The sequence below is a fragment of the Acipenser ruthenus genome, chromosome 7 (assembly GCF_902713425.1).
Source record: "Acipenser ruthenus chromosome 7, fAciRut3.2 maternal haplotype, whole genome shotgun sequence".
NCBI lineage: Eukaryota > Metazoa > Chordata > Actinopteri > Acipenseriformes > Acipenseridae > Acipenser > Acipenser ruthenus.
In genome coordinates, this window is record NC_081195.1 from 9,003,929 (window position 1) to 9,026,785 (window position 22,857).

The following is a 22,857-nucleotide window of genomic DNA, read 5'->3' on the forward strand; positions in this document are numbered from 1 at the left end:
AGCATAACGGTCCGGGTCGGTGTGGTGACCCTCTGCCTTCCAGGACGTGGCCTGTCCCTCACAGAGCCGGTTTCCTGGTTTCTCTAGACTAGTCTGCTGATTGTTCAAGCAGAACATCTCGCTCTCCGGGCAACTTCTCACAGACAGGCCGCCTTCAATCATGCCCATATAGCAACCAGGTGATCTTCATTACTCAAGCAGGGCATGGTCGTATATTTCGCTTGTCTTGCGTTAATTAAAATCACGTCTTTTCGAATGGCTATTTTACAAATTCGTAATCAACTCATTTTAGCAATTTTAACTCAACTCAAATACCAAACACTGAGCACCTGGCGTTTTTAATCACATGACTTGAGCTCAATATTTTGTTATCCCAAGGAACAATATTACTTAATCAACAAACCTATGATCATTATTTAAAATGTACTGTAAATAACATTATGTATGTGTCAGTGAGCTATTGATGTAAAGCTTCGACTGTTGCATTTTCATTATTAACGCAGACCGGCGCATCACACAGGGCGAGGCAATCCACACACAGGCGGAGGACGGGCGCAAACCCGGGTCCTCTCGCACTAAAGCATAGCACCGATACCGCTGTACAAAAGAGCCGGCTCCTTTGCAAGGAGCGTATATCGGTCATACAGTGGTTTGCAGAAGTATTCACCCCCTGCAAAGTTTTCACATTTTGTTGGCACCTGAGCGTACTCCACGACGCTTTCAAATTAGACTTGACATCTAGAATTTACACAAACTACTCCACATTGATAAAGTTAAAAAATGCATATAGAATATAAATAAGTAAGATTTACAGAGAAAAACATTAATCTCAGTTGCATAAGTATTCAACCCCTTTGCTACTGCAGCCCTAAATCAGCTCAGGTGCAAATGATTTGTTTGAAAGGTCACAAAATTAGTGAAATCGTTTCAGCCTGTGTGTATTCAAAGTGGTTTAACTTGTAGATAATTTCCCTCAGGTAGATAAAGACTTTCAAGCTGCAACTCACATAGTGATCCAACAAAGCAACCATGAAGACCAAGAGCTTTCGAAACAAGTCAGGGATAAAGTGGTAGAGAGGCACAGAGCAGGAGAAGGGTACAAGAACATTTCAAAGGCACTGATTATCCCTCTCAGCACAGTGAAGTCCATCATTAAGTGGAAGATGCATCATACCACCCAGACACTACCCAGATCAGGTCGCCCTCCCAAACTGAGCAGCCGGGCAAGCAGGAAACTGGTTTAGGATGTCACTCTGAAGCCAACAATGACCTTGAGAGAGTTCTGTGTCTGAGATGGGAGTCAGTGTTCACACATCAACAATAAGCCAGGCCCTACACAAAGCTGGCCTGTATGGACGGGTGGCAAGAAAGAAGCCATTACTCAAAAAGCCTAATCTTAAAGCACTATAGAGTTTGTGAAAAAGCATGTAGATGATACTGCAGACGTGTGGAAAAAGGTTTTGTGGTCAGACGAGACAAAAATTGAACTTTTCAGTCTAAATTCCAAGTGTCATGTCTGGCGCAAGCCCAACACTGCACATCACCCAGTCAACACCATCCCAACTGTCAAGCATGGTGGTGGAAGCATCATGTTATGGGGATGCTTCTCTTCAGCTGGGACTGGGAAGCTTGTCAGGATAGAGGGGAGAATGGATACTGCAAAGTACAGGCAATTCTTTGAGGAAAACCTGTTTTTAGTCAGCCAAGACTCTGAAACTGGGGAGGAAATTCACATTTCAGCAGGACAATGACCCAAAGCACAAAGCCAAAGCCACACTGGAGTGGTTGAACAAGAAGAGAATTAATGTTCTTGAGTGGCCCAGTCAAAGTCCTGACTTGAATCCAATTGAAAATTTATGGCGAGACTTGAAGATTGCAGTCCATCGACAATCCCCAACAAACTTATCAGAACTGAAGCAATTTTCCCCATGCTACTATATATATATATATATATATATATATATATATATATATATATACACTTTGAGTGGGAGAACATCAGCTTGTATCTCACACTGCACCCTATACTATATGTATTATTTTTTTGTTTTAATATAATTGACAGTATAATAATAATTTGAAGTTGACATCATCTGATATAGACACAAATACATTTCAGATGGCTGTATGGCATCTATATGAGAGTCTACTATATATTCCAATGCAGTTTATATATAGGTCAACCTGCCCCCTGGTGGATGTAATAAATATCAGTGAGAAATAAAACACATAAGAACAATATGGTATTTCAGTGTTGCAGGGGGACAGGTTAGCGGTTACACTCTGGTGTACCAGCTAAGCTACTTCAGTCTATACACTGTGAAAGATTTTGTTGTGTTCTGAATTAGCCGAGCTGTACAGTGACACACACAGCTAGACTATCGTGACGCAGTATTTCCAGTTATTTTGTCATTTGAAGTTTTCCACACTGACTCAGTCTGCTGCACCTGCTTCAGCATGCAAACTGACTTACACACATTTACCATCCAGACGTCAGTCATGACTCCTCACCTGTAAAAACTGCCCGCAGGGTAGCTTTAGTTTTTTTTCTTTTTTTAAACAAATACAAGACAAGGTAAGTCATTTGAAATATATATTTCAGATATGCACTGACACGTTTGCTTTGCTGTCAGCTGAGCTCTTCAATAGGAAATGTATTATATTTTAGAGTTGCTATTGCTGCTGTATGTAGCACCAGCACACAGAGCTTCCTGTTCCTATCAAGAACACTGAGACCATCCGTCTGGATGGAGAGAGAGAGAGAGAGAGAGAGAGAGAGAGGAGAGAGAGAGTGAGACTCCACTCAGACACACTTCATATCAATTCAATGAGAGAGACAGAGAATAGCCTAAAAACCAAGAAGGCACACTGAATAACTGAAAAAAAAACACTATTTATTTTACATTACAATTCAGTTAATTCTAAATGAAGTAAACACAAAACAGGACATTTGATTTGAATTCCCTGTCGGGTCTCCTGTGTGCTTTTCCACACTCAGGACTGCTGGTCAGTGGCTCGGTCATTCTTCAACAGGACTGATAGGGATAGAGATTCACTCAACATGGCTCTGAAAACAACCTGCAAAACACATATCATGTAGTGTGTCGCATCACTGCCAGTGTGTGTGTGTGTGTGTCTATAGACTTCTCTAGTCATGTAGCCTGTGTGTCAGTCAGAGTGTCCTGGGCTGGTTCTGTCTGTGTTCTGGTCTCAGTCGTGCTGCGCTGCCCCCTTCAGGCTGGATTTCTGCTGTTTCTTCTCTCGCTGCCCGATCATGCGGAACATCTTCTTGCGCGCCTCCTTCTGCCTCTTCATCTTGTCCATTTCCTGTTTCTGCCGCTGCCGCAGGAAGTCTTTGTGCTGCTCGCGCTGCCTGGCCTGGGCACTCTTCCGCTTGTGATTGTGCACTGTGCCCAGAGCAGCCAGCAGGGCGGCGATCTAGGGGAGGGGAGAGGGAGAGAGTTAGACACATCAAACATAACAGCAGCAGCAGCAGGGTCAGGCCTGCTCAGGACTTCTTGGCTTGTGATCTGCTCAGATCTCAGAAAGATAAGCAGCAGCAGCAGGGTCAGGAGCCTCAGTGAGGAGAGGCAAGGAGGGGGCTGTGGAGGGCCAGTCAAGTGGCTCTAGAGGGGTGAGGCTGAGGGCAGTACACGGGGGAGGCAGGGGGCCGTGCAGGGGCGAGGCTGGGGGCTGTGCAGGGGTCTCTTACCTTTTTCTCGTGGGGCTCCTTGATGACTGCAGGCCTCTGCAGGTCCCGGGGCACTTTGCCCTTCTTCTCTGCATTTTTGGGTTTGTTCTTGAAGGGCAGCGCCCTCTGCAGTTCTTTGGGGATGTGCAGCGGGTTGAAGTGTCGCTTCTTACGGACCACCGGCTGAGAGGCAGGAGGAGAGATCAGTTCACAACTCACTCACACTCGCACTGACACACTCACAGGGACAGACACACAGAGGAGAGACCAGAACACAACTCACTCGCACTGACACACTCACAGGAACAGAGACACACAGAGGAGAGATCACAACACAACTCACAGAGACACACAGAGGAGAGATCAGAACACAAATCAAACATTCCCATAATTAAAAAGTGAAGACTTTCTCAGTGTCTGCAATTTCATCTTGATGACTTCATGACTTTTACTTAAAGCTTTATTACTATTTCCAAAAACATCAGTACACAAAAACACTGCACACACACACACAGAATCACAGACACAGAGACACACACAGACCAGGGATGGAAATAAGACTCCCATTGCATAGCAGTTTGCTCCATTCCTGTTTAATAAGACACACCCAAACTTGTTACCTATATGCAGTGCCTAATCAAGGTCGTAGTAAAACCTGGAAAGGGTGAAACGCTAATGCAACAGGAGTCTTATTTCCATTCCTGCAGTCACACACACACTCTCTCTCTCTCTCTCTCTCTCATACCTTGTACAGCGAGTCCTTGTTGGGTTTGACCTTCACCCCCAGATCGTGTTTCAGCTGCCCCACCGTCCTCATGCCCGTCCAGCTCTCCTTCTCCCCCAGCGGCAGCAGCAGGGAGGTGACGGGGTTATAGAGCTGAGGAACAGAGACTGGGAACCAGGAACGCAGGAACACGATATCTACAGAGAGAGAAGGAGAGAGACTGGGTCAGGACCAGCAGCATATACCCACACAGACACACAATCATCTCCGACTGGCATTGATCAGCACCAGAACCTGAGAGAGAGACTGGATCAGGACTAGTCACAGACAGAGAGAGTTTCTCACCGCTCATGAGCAGACGGTCCTCGAAGGTGGCTCGGTAGGCTCCAGGGGGCGCTCTTAACGCCTTCTTGATCTGCCCCCGCACCCCACTCACCGTCCGCAGCGCAGCCCCCTCAAACTTAGCGACCTCCAGAACTGAGTTAAACATGTCCTGCAGAGAGAGGCAGAGAGAGGGGGAGAAACAGGGTGTGAGAGAGGGTGTTGGAGTGAGGGTGACGTGGGGGTGGGAGTGTGATCGGAGGGCTCACCTTGATAAAGGCAGTGTTCTTGTAGATCTTGTACGGGTAGCCAATCAGCTTCAGCTTCTTCACCACAGTGACAGACTTATCCAGGTCTAGAACCACGCCAGTGGCAGCGATCCGGAACCCAGCCTGAGTGCAGAACACAGAGCACAGAACCGTCAGGGCACCCTGCTCTAGAACCCACCTGTTTTTAGGGCAGTTTGAGCTCCAGGGGAGCGATGTTCCACTGCGAGGTGAGACCTGCAGTCACGATCACTTTTATTAAATCCACAATGTCAGAGGCCAATAGCTTTTGGACAGTTGAACGCTAGTCTGACTATCGGCCCTTTTGTGGTCAACGGACTTGCAAGTTTCAATCTAAAGTTTAAATAATATGAAACATGATTTAATGTTAAAGATATCAAAGCATGCCACAGTATACAGTATTGCAGCAGTAAGCCCAGTCTCCTCCCAGTCTCCTCCCTCCCTCCCTCCCTCCCTCACCTTGGTGCCAGACACAGACTGCACAGCCAGGAACCCAGTGCCCTGTGGAGTGATGGGACCTGAAGCAGAGAGCAGGGGTTAGAAACTCTATTCTCATCTCCATCTCTCTCACACACACTTTGTATTTGAAAAGCCCTCTCACTCACCCCACAGAGTGGCCCCGCAGTGCATGTGCTGGGGGGTGTATTTGAGCAGCCGGTTCCTGCCGTTGTGGTCCTCGATGTGGTAGAGGGGGAGGGTCTGGAAGCGGCGCCAGCCCAGGGACAGGATCAGCGGGTCGCGGGTCTTCAGGATGCGCTGGTGCCAGCGGTGCTTCTTCAGACGCATCTGAGAACCAGACAGACAGAGGCAGACAGGTTAGCACTGCGCTACTGTTAGAGACCAGGGGATCAAATCCTACAGAACAATCTGATACACACACACAAGCATCTGAGACATACGCACACGCTGAGACAGACACTCTCACACGCACACACACTCAGGCAGATAGACAGGCAGACACACACACCAGACTCAGACACAGACAGACAGAGAGAGAGGCACGCTCTCTCACACACACACACACACACACACACACATCAGAGATGCACGCACACGCTGAGACAGACAGACAGGCACTCTCACACACACTCAAGCAGAGAGACAGGCAGACACACACACCAGTCTCAGAGACACACACAGACAGAGAGACAGGCACTCACACACACCCACACACCATGCCCCTCTCCTGACCTGCAGGTACCCCACGTTGCCCTCGCTGGCCCCCAGCCCCCCCAGGATGACAGGGTAGTTCGGGTCGAAGTTGGTGATGAACTCGCAGGGCAGGCTCTGGATCTCCAGGCGCAGGTACATGCCGGGCCGGAACCCCTCGTATTGGACCCGCGTCTCATCATCCACCGCGGAGAACTCTGCGCGGTTCAGCTGGGGGGGGAGAGAGAGAGAGAGAGACAATAGGAATATAAGAATAAAAGAACCTCATACAAGCCAGGGATGGAAATAAGACTCCTATTGCAGAGCAGTTTCACCTATTTCAGGTTTGACTACAAGCTTGATTAGCTCCAGTGTATAGGTAACAAGCTCAGGCGTGTATTGTTAAACTCATAGTAAAACCCGGGATGGATCAAACTGCTATGCAGTGAGAGTCTTATTTCCATCCCTGCAAGTCATTCAGCCCATCAGTACTCGTCCGATTCCTAGCAGCTGACTGATCCCAGGACTTTGTCAAGCTGGGTCTTAAAGGATCCCAGAAGCATGTGCCACCTTTGGTGTATGTGCTTCACAGGGTGCGACACAGAGCACTGAGTGGGAATATGTTTTAATCCCGCTCCTGTCCTGACAGCAAGCTGATACAGTATGTGACGTCACAGAACGACAACGAGACCGCGATTCGGAGACCTGACTTGACTGGGATTACCACAATCTGAAATTTTTGCCCACCCAACAAAGTATATTTTCCCCACGGGAACCCAGTCCTGCTGCAGGGCTCTAGTGCGATGCTACAAATCAGCCGGATCAAGACTGAGCCCTAACCCTAACTCTAAACCTTGCTCTCATGGCAAAATGCCTAAATTCAGGTTTTGCTTTTGAGGATGCATCACCTCTCTTGAACTCAAAGAACCTTAATCGGATCATGTGACCCCGGTGTGACCCCTGACCTCTGCCTGCCGCTGCATCTCCCCCTTCAGATCGTCGAAGAAGGTGGCGTCTCCCTCGTCGTACTCCGTGTTGAAACGTTCCTTCAGACGACGCTTCTTGTCCAGACGCTGTTGCTTCTCGCCCTCCGCATTGCCTTTCACCTTCCCTCCATCCTCATCCTCCCCCTCTCCGCTCTCATCCTCCTGCTCACAACAGAATCGACAGGCTTAGCAAAGGCATCACATGACAAATCAAAATTCAAGGTTAAACCGTCATCAATCCCCTTCCTCCCCATGCCCCCTGGTCTGCTTACCTCAGCTTGGTCCTCCTGCTTCCCAGAATCCCCCTGGTGCAGCTCTCCTGTCTCCAGATCCTCGAAGTCTCCATACAGCTCCTCTGCGAGAGAGAGAGAGAGTGAGAGAGTGAGAGAGAGAGTGAGTTGTGTAGATGCTGTATGACACAACGAGTGGGATGAAAATCTTACAACAATACACTTAAACAAGAATATTTAAACACTGTGACTAATCTCAAAGTAATTTCCATACAAGTCATCGGGGTGTACAATATGTAGAAAATCACCTAAGTGCTGTATGATACAAGCTAATATCCACTGCAGGAGGTGAGATTGGCTACCCACTCCTGGGCTTATTGCCCGCTCCGACCTTGAGTGGGTGAAAATAAGCTTGCATCTTACAAAGAGCCTTGTACTATTTTTTTTTAGTAATATATAGTTTAAAAAGAATACTTAAATAGTATAGCTAATTTTACTCTGATGTCATTTCCATCTGACACAAAGCAATTTCAAATGGCTGTAAATCAAGGACAGAGATATTGAACCAGACTTTCAGTGAAAGTGAAAAAAAAGTGAGCAAGCAAGGGTAAGTGAGGGAGTGTGACTATGAGTGTGAGAATGAATTGAGGCTAAGAGTGAGTAAGAGAACAAGACTGAGTTTAAGAGTAAGAGAGAGAATGAATTTCATTTCTTACCGTCCTCCTGCAGCAGTCTGGTTGCATCCTTGTCATCCTCCCACTTCCCCGTCACGAAGCAGTCCCGGATCGAGTCCAGCACCTGAGGGACAGGGACGGTTACTGACCCCGGCCAGACCCCTCGCCAACAAGCTCCCCTCTCAACAGTGCCCCGGCCGGACCCCTCGCCAACAAGCTCCCCTCTCAACAGTGCCCCGGCCGGACCCCTCCACAACAAGCTCAACAGTGCCCCGGCCGGACCCCTCGCCAACAAGCTCCCCTCTCAACAGTGCCCCGGCCGGACCCCTCCACAACAAGCTCCCCTCTCAACAGTGCCCCGGCCGGACCCCTCCACAACAAGCTCCCCTCTCAACAGTGCCCCGGCCGGACCCCTCGCCAACAAGCTCCCCTCTCAACAGTGCCCCGGCCGGACCCCTCCATAACAAGCTCCCCTCTCAACAGTGCCCTCGCTGGACCCCTCCACAACAAGCTCCCCTCTCAACAGTCCCCCCAGTACCTCTTGCTGGTCCCAGTCCCGTGTAGCGTCGGGGGTGTAGTGGCTGCAGTCCAGCCCGTCAGCCCGGCGTCGCTTCTCGCTCTCGGGGCGGCTCACGTGGAACAGTCCCCCCAACTCCCCCCCGCCCGACTCCTCCTCTTCCGACTCCTCCGCCACTGCGGGGGAAACACAAACACAGAGACATGTCAGGATGGAAATACAGCAAGACTCCCATTGCACAGCAGTTTGATTCATTCCTGATTTTACTATGATTATAACAAAACACACCTGAGCTTGTTACCGCTACACCTGGGCTAATCAAGATACTGTCAGAACGTAGACCTCATACTCTCAATCTCAGTGAAAGCATTTGAAACGTTTAAAATACAACAGGGTCTGCATAAACACATGAAATACATTCAGACCCGCTTTTGGTCTGCTTTAGATTTAGGTTTAATGACGTGTTTATAGAATTGTTCGGTGGCTTCCTCTAGTCATGTTGAGAGTGCATTTCTTTCTCTTGCACTGTTTGTAAGACAGACAGCTCCCCCCCCTCCCCGGGCACAACAGAGTGCAGGAGAATGGAATACACTCTACAGGATTTGAATCAGCGAGAGACCCTCCCTTCACAGTCTGCCTGCCGGTTTCTCACCAGTGCCGTAGACCAGCTTGCGCAGGTTGGGTGTGCTCCGCTGTTGCCGTAGAAATGCCTCGGAGGCTTTCTGAGCTAGACCCTCCTTCCACCGCAGCTCTCCTGGGGGGGGGGGGGGGGGGGGGGAGAGAAATGTGAATCAGCTACAGTGATTGTTTTCATGAAGCTGAACTGAGACAGTGAAAGGGAGAGAACAGACACAGACAACTACTGTAGCTAGACACACAGACAGACAACTACTGTAGCTAGACGGCCAGCTAGACACACAGACAGACAACTACTGTAGCTAGACAAACACAGACAGACAGACAGACACACAACTACTGTAGCTAGACAGCCAGCTAGACATAGACAGACAATTACTGTAGCTAGACAGAGATAGCCAGAGACAGCCAGCTACTGTAGCTAGGCAGACAGACAGACAGCGAGATAGACAGACGGCTCACAGTGTTACCTGCAGTCTCGAAGCATGGCTCCTCTTCCTCCTCCTCCTCGAGTGCTTTCTCTTTGTGTTTCGGATGCTTCACCTTTGACCCCAACTCCTCGAGGAGAGGGGAGTCTACCTCTGACCCCTCGCTCTCTTCCTCAGAGCAGTTCCCTGAATCCATGGCCTTCCTCCCCCCTCCCTCGCTGTCCTCCTCCTCCTCCTCTTCCTCACTGCTCTCTCCTTCTACCTCACTCTCCTCCACCTCTCCCTCACTCTTCTCCAGTTCATCCTCACTGTCCGCGAAGGCTGGCACCTCTATACCGCCTCCCTCTTTCACTGCCTCGCTCCCTCCCTCCACTCTCAGTCTCTTCAGGGCAGGCTGCTTCTCTAGTTCCCCTTCTTCTTCCTCACTCTCACTTTCCTCCCCTGCCTCCCCCTCTCCCTCACTGTCCTCCTCCTCCTCCTCGCTCTCCTCCTCGCTCCCCTCCTCCCCCTCGCTCCCCTCCTCCTCCTCTGTGAAGATGGCTCTCCTTCTCTCTCTCCGTGTCTCGGGGTCCCACACTCTCTCCTCTTTGGGACCCTCATCAGCCCTGTAGGGGTTCAATCAGTTGATGCAATTAGCAGGGGTGCAACGATACAATAATGTCACGACACGAATGCCCATACAGTCCTGGTCCAGAAACGATCATCAACAACTACTTTGTTAAAAGATCAAACTCAAATAATACAATGAATAATACAAGAAAACCTATGAATTCATACCAAATATAAAGTGCATTTATATATCATTGAAGAATCATTTGCAAGACTATGCTGTGCATCACTGATACACCAGTCTATTGCGATACGATATATCGCGTAAAGATCATCGACACGCAATGCATTGCTCCACCCTCTGTAATCAGTGCAAGACAGTTTAGGTTTCCCCCCTCACCCCTCCTCCTCCTGCAGCTCCCCCTGTCTCAGCGGCTCCGAGCCTGTGAAGAGTGACACTTTGCTGGCAGCCATCTTGACGTCGATGGTGGCTTGCGCCCCGATAAGAGACTGAACCAGCTCCGCAGTGGGGCGCGCCTCCTCCTGAGAGAGAGGCAGAGAGACAGGGATTAGGATATTGGAGTGAGCGAGCGAGCGTGTGTCATCGTGTGTGACCGAGTGCACAATGAGAGTGAGCAGTGTACTTGCTGCCCCCCAGGTTAATGTGGATGGAGTGAGTGTGTCAGTGAGTGAGAGAGTGTACCGCAGTACCGGCTGGTGGTTCACGTGACTGCCCTCCAGATTGGTGTGTTACAGAGTGTGGTGCTACCTGCTCCCTGTCCGCGTGGCTGCCCCCCAGGTCGATGTACACGGCGTCCTTGTCGTACACGACCCCCCCCACCCCGGACAGGGGGGCGTACAGCAGCCGCTCCCTCTCATTGAGAGCGCGCTTCTTCAGAGAGTCAGGCAGAGGACACGGGTCTGACAGGAAACTCACATCACTCAGGGAGAAATCACCCACACCTGCAGAGAGGAGAGAGCAGAGAGCAGGGAAGGGAGGGAAGACAGAGGAGAGGAAAGAGACAGAAGGGAAGGGGAGCGGAGAGAGGAAAAGGGAGATGCATTAAAAGGATACAAAAAAATGAAGTCACCAGGGGAAGCAGTCTGGGGAGGTGCGGCTCATACCTGGAATGTGCACCTGGCTGCGGTTCTTCAGGTATGTCCCTCGCAGGTACCCATACAGACACACCTTGCGGTCACACATGGGGTTGATACGGAGGGTCTCTGGGTCAGTCAGGTCCTCCATGCTGTGGTGGGGGGGGGGGGAGGGGTATTAAAAAAAAGGAAGTTGATCTGTGGTATGTCACGCTATAGGCACTACACACTATAATGACAGGCGCTATACAGTCTCCCTCACCGGTCCGCCAGCACGTAGGGGTGGGCGGTCTGCCACACCAGCGGTCTGAACTTCATGACGGAGATGAAGCGCCCCAGATTGCGGATCTCCTGCTTCTGATACTCAGAGTGCACCATCCCAGAGAGGTAGAACAGCTTTGCACCCTGCAGACAGACACACAGAGACAGTGAGGACACAGAGAGAGACAGACACACAGACAGCACCATCCCAGAGAGGTAGAACAGCTTCACACCCTGCAGACAGACACACAGAGACAGTGAGGACACAGAGAGAGACAGAGACACACAGACAGCACCATCCCAGAGAGGTAGAACAGCTTCGCATCCTGCAGACAGACACACAGAGACAGTGAGGAGACACAGAAAGAGACAGACACACAGACAGCATCATCCCAGAGAGGTAGAACAGCTTCACACCCTGCAGACAGACACAGAGAGACAGTGAGGACACAGAGAGAGACAGACACACAGACAGCACCATCCCAGAGAGGAAGAACAGCTTCACACCCTGCAGACAGACACACAGACAGTGAGGACACACAGAAAGAGCAGAGACACACAGACAGTATCAGCGTCTCATCACACTCCCCCTCCCCCTCACCTGGTAGACCTCAGTCCAGAAGGAGTCACACCCCTCCTCCCTCTCACCTGGTAGACCTCAGTCCAGAAGGAGTCACACCCCCCCTCCCTCTCACCTGGTAGACCTCAGTCCAGAAGGAGTCACACCCCCCCTCCCTCTCACCTGGTAGACCTCAGTCCAGAAGGAGTCACACCCCACCCCCCCTCACCTGGTAGACCTCAGTCCAGAAGCGGTGTTTGAGGATCTTCTTGGTCTTGCGCAGCTGCTTGTTGTTCTTGAAGAAGTCCAGGTGGGTCAGGACCCCCATGATTCGGGGGAACCCGTGGACCTGGCAGATATTCAGGAACTCAAACGTCTCCATCTCAAACCCAAAGCTGGCATCGATCAGCATCAGAACCTGAGAGAGAGAGACTGGGTCAGGGCAAGTCATACAGAGATAGCAAGAGAATGGATCACAACACAAAGAGACACAATCATCTCAGACTGGCACTGATCAGCACCAGAACCCGAGAGAGAGACAGCGACCAGCCCCAGCCTCTCACCAGGTCTGCCACCTTGGCCAGGTCGATCATGCTGTTGATGTCGTTGCCACACTCGATGAAGGTAAGGCGACGCTTCTTTCCTGTGACGAGAGAGAGAGAGAACAAATATTCATGAGAATTAACCACACTCCCCTTCTCTGCCACTGGACACTATCGTCACTGGCCCATGGATGTTGCTCTGTCCCGTAGCCCCTCTCCCTCTGCTCCCTCCCTCACTCACCAGACACTATAGTGACCGGTCCGCAGATGTCGCTGAGTTTCTGCCGAGTGAAGTTCCTGATAAGGCATTGGATCAGGGTGGTCTTGCCCACGCGGGGGGGCCCCACCACCACGATCACCACCGGGGGGGGCTCCAGAGCCGAGCGGTCCACCTGCGGGGCGTGGTGCTTCTTCGTCTGCAGGTCCTGGGCTCTGGGGGGGGGGGGGGGGGGGGGGGGTATTATACACCTGCTTCTGGGTGGTGGAGACTCACACTCACTCAAGGGATGGAAATAAGACTCCTGCACATAGAAGTTTCACTCACTCCAAATTTTACTGTGAGCTTTGTTAGCCCCAGTGTATACTATAGGTAACAAGCTCAGGTGTGTCTTATTGAACTCATAGTAAAACCAGGAATGGATCAAACAGCTCTACAATCAATGAGTCTTATTTCCATCCCTGCACTCACACTCACGTTCAGTTCTTTAAAGTCAAAAGAGCATTGCCAAAGTTCATGCTGCAAATGTACAGAAATATTTAGTGTTTCTATTTTGATAGCAGAAATAGGAGTACTCTCACTCTCTTCTCCCCTGTGGAAATGCTCTCTCTCACCTGTGGAAGGTCCTGGCCATGCGCACGGCAGACTGCACTCCGAACGCTTTGGGGTTCCTCCTCCTCCCATCCTCCTCCTCGCCGGCCCCTGGCGCCTTCCTCTTCTTCTTCCTGTCGGCCTTCGGGCCGCTCTGCTTCTTCTGGTGCTTCCTGTGCTCCTTCTCCTCCATTCTGAAAACCAAACCCTGAGAGAGAGAGGGCAGAGCATTGATACAAGACCATCAAACCCTGAGACATAGGGAAGAGCACCGATACATGATCATCAAACCCTGAGAGAAAGGGCAGAGCATTGATACAAGATAATAAAACCCTGAGAGAGGGCAGAGCACTGAGACATGATCATCAAACCCTGAGAGAGAGGGCAGAGCACTGAGACATGATCATCAAACCCTGAGAGAGAGGGCAGAGCATTGAGACATGATCATCAAACCCTGAGAGAGAGGGCAGAGCATTGATACATGATCATCAAACCCTGAGAGAGAGGGCAGAGCACTGATACAAGACCATCAAACCCTGAGAGAGAGGGCAGAGCACTGATACAAGACCATCAAACCCTGAGAGAGAGGGCAGAGCACTGATACAAGACCATCAAACCCTGAGAGAGAGGGCAGAGCACTGATACATGATCATCAAACCCTGAGAGAGAGGGCAGAGCACTGATACAAGACCATCAAACCCTGAGAGAAAGGGCAGAGCATTGATACAAGATAATAAAACCCTGAGAGAGGGCAGAGCACTGAGACATGATCATCAAACCCTGAGACAGAGGGCAGAGCACTGATACAAGATCATCAAACCCTGAGAGAGAGGGCAGAGCACTGATACAAGATCATCAAACCCTGAGAGAAAGGGCAGAGCATTGATACAAGATAATAAAACCCTGAGAGAGGGCAGAGCACTGAGACATGATCATCAAACCCTGAGACAGAGGGCAGAGCACTGATACAAGACCATCAAACCCTGAGAGAGAGGGCAGAGCACTGATACAAGATCATCAAACCCTGAGAGAGAGGGCAGAGCACTGATACAAGACCATCAAACCCTGAGAGAAAGGGCAGAGCATTGATACAAGACCATCAAACCCTGAGAGAGAGGGCAGAGCATTGATACAAGATAATAAAACCCTGAGAGAGGGCAGAGCACTGAGACATGATCATCAAACCCTGAGACAGAGGGCAGAGCACTGATACATGATCATCAAACCCTGAGAGAGAGGGCAGAGCACTGATACAAGACCATCAAACCCTGAGAGAGAGGGCAGAGCACTGATACAAGACCATCAAACCCTGAGAGAGAGGGCAGAGCACTGATACAAGACCATCAAACCCTGAGAGAGAGGGCAGAGCATTGATACATGATCATCAAACCCTGAGAGAGAGGGCAGAGCACTGATACAAGACCATCAAACCCTGAGAGAGAGGGCAGAGCACTGATACAAGACCATCAAACCCTGAGAGAGAGGGCAGAGCACTGATACAAGATCATCAAACCCTGAGAGAGATGGCAGAGCACTGATACAAGACCATCAAACCCTGAGAGAAAGGGAAGAGCACTGATACATGATCATCAAACCCTGAGAGAAAGGGCAGAGCACTGATACAAGACCATCAAACCCTGAGAGAAAGGGCAGAGCATTGATACAAGATAATAAAACCCTGAGAGAGGGCAGAGCACTGAGACATGATCATCAAACCCTGAGAGAGAGGGCAGAGCATTGATACATGATCATCAAACCCTGAGAGAGAGGGCAGAGCACTGATACAAGATCATCAAACCCTGAGAGAGAGGGCAGAGCACTGATACAAGACCATCAAACCCTGAGAGAAAGGGAAGAGCACTGATACATGATCATCAAACCCTGAGAGAGAGGGCAGAGCATTGATACATGATCATCAAACCCTGAGAGAGACATGAACACTGACACAAACACCTCGCTCACTCACTACCCCTCCATCCTCAGACTCTGCAGAGAGTAATACAACACCCTTAAAGTACCCCACAGTAGACATGAATAATACAGCACTGACACACACACTATGTGTATGCTGTGATCAACACACCGTTGTTGTGTCCAGGTTATTATTGGAATGTATCCAATACAATACAAAACTTGTATTTGATTTATTCGGAATATGTTATCAAATTACTGACTGCGGTATCTCGGGACCGCGGTTTAGTTTAATGACCTAGCCCCGGTCACTCAGATTTTTTTTACCTATCAAAATATTTACCGCTGTTTTTAAATACTGCAACAATAACTCCCAGCTCGCGTTGTTACCCGATGTGTCGCACAATCCGCTACCAGTACAACCAGTAACCGCAGTCTTTCCCAATCAATCCTACCTGCAACGAGCCTCCGAAAGTTTGCAAACAGCGCAACACACGTGTGTGTCCACCCGGAAGTCTTTGTAAACGCTTTACTTGCCGGCACGAAACAAAGACAGAGGGTTCGAAGTACAATTGGTTCCGCGATGGAATCAATAAAAACTGTATGCTTGCAATCATTGCATTTACGTTAAGCTAATTTGTTTAAACATTGCAACACAATATTTCATAGCCAGGATATTTTTTTTTCGGACACTTTATTAACTGGATTCTTTGCACACAAAGTAAAGTACTGTGTATTGAGTACTACAAGAATGCTGGTGTATTCATATAGGGAACTATCGCTACTTTCCAGTAGAGTGCGATGTGACACTGGACAGTTTGCATACCGTGCAATGTAAATATTAAGGTACATACATGGTTTCAGATTATTATTATTATTATTATTATTATTATTATTATTATTATTTGGCAGACGCCTTTATCCAAGGCGACTACAGTATAACAGTTATGTGATACACGTTATAAAAGTGTACCACGGTAAGTTTTGGACAGTTCTCCTATGCTTTCGCCGTGGTCATACGTTTTTACTTGTTTTTTAAATATTCTTTACCGTAAACTGCAAAAATACTGCGGTAAACTTTTAAGGGTGAATGTGCGTTTATCCTGTGCTACCCAAACCACCGGCATTAAAAACAACAATAAAAACAGCAACAAGCAGAACATGTCAGGACTGCCCAGTCCCTGACCACATTCCGGCACCTCCTTAAGACTCACCTCTTCAAACAGCACCTGTAGAACTCCTCTGTTGTATCCTGGGACACTATCACCCTTCATTCAAATGTGCTTTATTTTGCTCTTATCTGCCCTCTATTTTACTGCATTTAATCCTGTACTTCAGAATATTGTAATCTGCCAAGTGTTTAACCTGTAGTATTTTGTACTTAATCATATCCTGATGTAACTATCACTATTTAATCATATCCTGATGTAACTATCGCTATTATCTGCTGTATTATTGAATTGTGGTTTGTCACACTTGAACAAAAATTACTGTATTTCTTGCTCTTATTGTATTACTTGTATTGTAACACTTGAATGTATTTGTATTTGCTTGTGATTGTAAGTCGCCCTGGATAAGGGCGTCTGCTAAGAAATAAATAAATAAAAAAATAAAATGTTGAAAGCAAACTTTATTCCACGAGAATAATCCAACACTTCAATACATTTACATCAGGAAGGGTGCACTCCACGCTGGAGTCTATATGTACAAAATAAAATAAATCAATCCTTTGAAAAAGGAACCCCTAAATTGCATTGCCATATACAGATATACCGTAGCGCCTTTCATCTCACAGCACTGTACAAAAGTGAGGTATAAAATGCAACAGTATAATGATAGCAATCTTTAAGAGGCAGACAACGTTTCCCTAATTTCTCTTGGGAGTGCAGGGATGGAAATAAGCCTCTTATTGCAAAGCAGTTTCACTCAGTGTACAGGTAACAAGCTCAGGTATATCTTAGGAAACTCATAGTAAAACCAAGAATGGATCAAACCGCTATGCAGTGGGAGTCTTCTTTCCATCCCCGAAGTGCACGCCTGAGGAAGGGGGAATAGCAGCTACAGCCCAGTCTAGCTGCCCTGCTGCGTCAGCCTCTCTCTCTCTCTCATTCGCTCCCCCCCCCCTCTCTCTCTCTCTTAGTAGAGGACCAGTTCTGGCTCTTCTGCTCTGAACACGCTGCTCATCTCCATCCACTCAGGCTGCACCTCCCACAACAAATCCTGCAGAGAACACAGGTCCTGATCCGAAACCGCACAGTGGGAGAGCCCAGGAGCCTGCTCTGGAACCGGAACATGATCTAGAACCCAGTCTGGAACTGCGGTCTGCTCTGGAAGCTCAGGGGCCGCCGCACCAGCCCACAGGCTCCACTGGAGGGCGCAGTGCTGGGGTGAGGGGGCCGTGGTGCAGGCTGGTGGGGGGCTGGGGCCCCTTTGCTGCTCCCATGCTTCTCTGGGGAGGGGAGGGTACGAGTAGCAGTGCTGTGTGAACCAGGAGCCAGCAGGGGGCAGTGCGGCGGGTGCTGCAGTCATGCTCTGGTTGTGCAGAGAGGGACAGTCCTGTAGACTTGCTGTGCTCTGGGCTTCTTGTTTTATTATTCCTATGTTATAACCCCCCCTCACTGCAGGCAGGCTCCAGAGAGACTCCAAGGGGGGGATCCACTGCCTGAGTCTGGGGTGCGTCGGGGGGTCTGCAGGGTGGTAGGTGAGGGAGGTGTGAGAGCAATTCCCTTCCTCCTCCTCTCCTTCGCTGTGCTGCTGCAGGGAGCCTGGCAGAGTGAAGGGGGGGCGCAGGGGACCCCACTGGGCCAGGCTCCCCGGCTCGGACTGAGCTGGGCTGAGGTTCGAGGGCTCAGCCTCCCCCCTACTGCTCCTGCTGCTGCTCCTGTCCTTCAAGTTCCTGGCTCTTCGGTTCTGAAACCAAACCTGTCAAACAAAAAACGAAATGATAAGATACTGTTCTTGAAAGGCTTGTTTGCTGTTTTGTTTTGTTCCCAGGCTTGAATAAAAGATCCAAGTCAATGTTCTTAAAGAGACTTACAAACAATAAAAAAGACTAGCCTAAAAGCAAAGCAGGCAATTCAAAAGTTTTGACACATCAGTCTACACATCTAGATGTACACTGTGCTGAACCATGCTTTCATTATGCTGTAGTACACTGTGCCCATGCCTTTACCCTGCGATAATACAATACACTTCTGTGCGGGGTGGAAGAGCGATGCATGGATAGTGGGGGTGTTTGGCTGGCCTCGGCTGGGTTGGAGTAGGCTGGGCTGGGTTGATTTGGGTTTGGTTGAACTCTCACCTGTATGCGGGACTCCGGTAGTCCAGTGGCCTGTGCCAGGCTCTCTCGTTGGCTGATGCCTGGGTAGGCGTCTCTGTCGAAGGCTCTCCGCAGCAGCTCCAGGTGCTCCTTGGAGAAGGAGGTGCGCTTCCTCCTGCTCGCTCCCCGGGATCGGACTGCGATGCCTGGGAGGGGAGGGGAGAGAGGCCGGGGTGAGACCAGAACACAGAACAGGACCTGCCTACTGTAGAGAAGGACTTCTAAACGCCCTTTTGAAAAGTTTACCACAGTCATTTTGCATTGTAATTTTGCAGTCCCCCCCATGCTTTTTATATGCAGATAAAATACAGGATTGATATCATTGCATTTATTTCACAATAAATGTAGTGTTACTGTCCACAGATAACACCAACTTGAAAGTTATCTAGCAATCATTTTACCCCCCAAGGATTTAAAAGCACACTTTAAAACTCCACAGACTTTGCTTGTCGTTAAGTATTTTGTTAGTTACAGCTTAACAGTGCTCCACATATGATGTGAAAACAGATGCTGGTGGTTAACTGCTCTACACATGGAGATGCTGTCTCTCGCAGGGCCCTCTGACCAGTTGTGTAATATTATGCTGACCCTTCTTAATGCAGTGAGTCACACTTACCAGCAGTGGCGCTGCCTTGCTCCTTCCACATGCTTGCCCAGTCGAGTCTCTCAGTCTGATGTCAGTTTCTCTGGTCCAGGTCCTCGGTTTCCTTCCCTGCTGTGGCTGCTGGTTCTCTGGTGCTGGTTCTAGTGTGTTCTGATCTGTGACACCGGGACTCTTCCATTTATATCCCTCAGCCCCCAGAACCCTGCCCCCCGCCCCTAAATGCTTATTGCGAGGTGTGGCTCTAATGTCCTGTAATGGGGTGTGGGCCCGAGAGTCTGTGCCAGGTCTTTGAGGTGAGATCACACCTGGTCCAATCCACACCTGAGCTCACCTTCAAAGCAGGCCAGGCCTCTGAGACAAAACCTTCTAGAACTTTATCTTTCATATATTTTTAGAGTTTTTAAACTGTTTTGATACGAGAAGTTTCTAAGACTTTGAAAAACATTATAAAGTACAGGAGAGATAGGAAACTTAACACGGTCCTATTATACGTGCAGTGTGGGGTGAGAATGTATTCTATGAATTATCGATGAATTCAACTTAACAGAAATCATGAAAGAACAATGAAATAATGTCAATGCATGGGTTAGCAAGCTCATATCCTGTATACACAGACAGCGGCGCGTTATCCACCGAGACAAAAGGGGTTTATTTCACATTCAGAACACCACAGGTTTTATATTGAGTTTCAGTGACAGAGGACTCAAGACACAGAGTGGATTGTGGGTGCTAGAATCCTGTGGATCCTGGACCAGCTAAACAAACAAAACAAATAATAAAAGGAACTACAAGACAGCACGTCCACCCTTATCAAAAGGTTCTCATAGCAAACGCGTAGAAAAGTGTAATATAGCACAGTCAACGCAGGATAACGCACAGGCAAGCATTGTAAAGCACAGAGAGGCATGGTAAGCATATAAAAACAACATGGCAAACCAGGTTAAACTATGGTTCAGTAGTTCGGGACAAACACCAATCACAAAATGTTTTAGTACAAATATTTATTGTAGAGAATGCGGAGTATGCGATTTAACAGAAAAGTATGCTGTATATACACATTCATTTGGCATCAAACCTAACTTGGTTTGAGGGTTCGCTGCCTGGCCGACTGGACGAGGCTGAGACCCCCATTTGATAAAACATAAAAACTGTTATTAAGAAAGGTGGAGATGGAGAGGTGGTGGGTTACGATGAAATCAAAACGCAACTGAGAGATAAGTGAAGAGGGTATTTATAGTGCTAACAATTTAAATTAGCTAATGTGTAAATTGAATGATTCATTTTGGTGACGCGGAGATTGGTGTCTGACCCTCCTCCCGAACTTTAATTATAAATTTCATTAAATGCAGGGTATAGACATGGGAAAACTGCAGAATTACTGGGCACATTTTCTATGAAGAAATGTTATAAGGGTACTGTAATAGTCTCTAAGGACAAGGGCCAGTAATGATAATATAAAACCATGAAGCTAGGCACAACCCCCGGTGCAGGTGGGATCTGGTAAACCAAAGTCGCAGTGGGGATGCCTAGCTAGTCTTGACACAAAACCTCTGTGGATTGGGGGGAGGGGACACCCCTTATCAAAGCGTCCCACAGTAGCCACAGCAGTGTAATACAGCACAGTAAAGCATGGGTAAGCACTGTAAAAATCAGAATGCAAGTGTGAAAATAGCGCCGTAAACCTCTATAAGCGACACACTCACATTTTAATAAGTCATCTGAATATTTGTATTGTGTCTTTGTGCAGCTCGCGCAAATCTATTTGTGTTTAACTGCTCACGATTGTGAATTACGTCTCGTTTTGAAAGGTGTCGCATTTATTCCTCCCTTGTGATTTTAGGAGAATTGTTTGAGACATGAAAAGATGCGAAAGACGAACAAGTTCACTGAAGTGATAATGAGAAGAAATCGAGGCAGGTTTTGCACTGGAACCCGAACATTTGACCAAATAAAAAAAAATTACTCAAGGACTCGTATTAAACATGAAATACGTTTTTAACCTTAGTACGGTGTCACGTGTTCGTGCAGGGGCGACATACACAAGATGTGCTAGAAATTTCTGACAGATCCTTAACCGTGACTGATTACTTAATTACTTTTAAAAGTAATGCATGGAATGAAAACGTTACTGTTAAAACCAACCAGTGGTATTATAATGTCCGAATTTGTTTAATGCTAGTTATTCAAAACGCTCAATCAGAAAGCATTATGCAAAACTCATAGGAAACTATTCCCACTAAATCCACCAGACTTACGGCGTAGAGACCAACTATTACATGTCAGATCCATTTTAAATGCAGCGCCGCGTGTCTGCTAACTTAGCCCGAGTTCAAAGTGTAGTTGGAGAACGTGTGACTCGCCTTACTTAAACTTCTTAAGAACACCATAAAAAAAACGAACGCTGCGGGTTTTTTAATCAATATGTTTATAATTAATTTGCAGTAGCGGCTAATGAATTAAGTGACATTAAACGGCGTTTATTGATCCCGAGTTAAACATCACAGCACGGGTGTTGAACTTCAGTGGCGGGTGGGAAAATTATCGGCCCTCCAATACACATACCCGCAATTCACAGTTCAGAGCACCGCTACACCAACGGCAACAGCGAGCCTCTAAGAGGTCATTAATATTAAGATTATTAAGACGATATAAAAATGCATTATATTATGAATGTGTTTGTTATTCTTGGAAACGATCATATGCATAAAACGAAAGTGAAAGAAACCCCAGTTTGTAATTCTTTTTGTTCGGTGTTGAGCAGTGTGTTGTCACCATTATAGTTTAGAAAACAAGAAATAGTTAGAAGGCCATCTGAGTTTGTTTTGATTCACCTTTTACATGAGCGATCCAACCCCCTGGCATGATATAGAAATAAATCCTTTTTGTTCTTTTGGTTGTTTATTCGTGATTCTGTGATTAGTTGATTGGAAGTAAACATATAGAAAAGGACGGGTCGAATGGTTCTTTAGAAGGGACAGAGACATGTTTCAGACAGAGACAGGCAATTTGATGGACACAGAAAGACCAGCAGGCAGTGAGTGTGTTCATAGAACTGTAAGGGCTGTTGAAAAAGCTTTATTACAGAACTGAAAACTTTATTTTAATTGATCAAAACAGGCTTTAAAAAAGTGCTTAAAAACCTCCCTTGTTCAGTGAATGGGGCAAAGTGCTTGACATTACTGAAACTGTGTTTTCCTGTTGTCAATGAAACCAGCAATAGCCCAGAGCAGTCTGAGGAATATCTTGCCTTTTGATTTTATTCAGAAAAACAGATTTTGAAAGAAAAGAGAAATATTCTTTAAACAACTTGAGAGTGTAAAGCTTTGTGAATAGAACCCAGCGTTTCAATTGAGACAGACACACTGACTGACAGACATATGGACATACAGACAGACACACAGACAGACGGGACTGACACGCACACACGCACACAGACACAGGCTGACAGACACACAGACAGTCAGTCAGACACAGACAGACAGACAGACACACAGACAGACGGGACTGACACGCACACACGCACACAGACACAGGCTGACAGACACACAGACAGACAGACAGACAGA

At 48.0% G+C, this 22,857-nt stretch overlaps 1 protein-coding gene across 2 annotated transcripts; it reads right to left on the reverse strand.

Annotated features, from left to right (window-relative positions):
* Positions 1–2,873: 2,873 nt before the first annotated feature.
* LOC117414948 (ribosome biogenesis protein BMS1 homolog) lies at positions 2,874–15,934 on the reverse strand. Of its 2 annotated transcripts, none has more exons than XM_034024807.3 (23): positions 15,824–15,934; positions 13,481–13,665; positions 12,891–13,081; positions 12,671–12,750; positions 12,337–12,525; positions 11,550–11,692; positions 11,318–11,439; positions 10,962–11,155; positions 10,593–10,735; positions 9,686–10,248; positions 9,232–9,333; positions 8,601–8,755; positions 8,105–8,186; positions 7,431–7,513; positions 7,138–7,320; positions 6,215–6,403; positions 5,629–5,809; positions 5,483–5,541; positions 5,006–5,128; positions 4,761–4,908; positions 4,437–4,612; positions 3,713–3,874; positions 2,874–3,438 (listed from the first exon to the last, which is right to left on the reverse strand). In XM_034024807.3, exons 2-23 carry the CDS (start codon positions 13,648–13,650, stop codon positions 3,211–3,213), a joined length of 3,666 nt encoding a protein of 1,221 aa, XP_033880698.3. In that variant the 5' UTR covers positions 13,651–13,665; positions 15,824–15,934; the 3' UTR covers positions 2,874–3,210. The 2 variants fall into 2 exon arrangements, with proteins under 2 accessions (XP_033880698.3, XP_058882276.1); XM_059026293.1 differs by having other exon boundaries at positions 15,712–15,842.
* Positions 15,935–22,857: the final 6,923 nt, after the last annotated feature.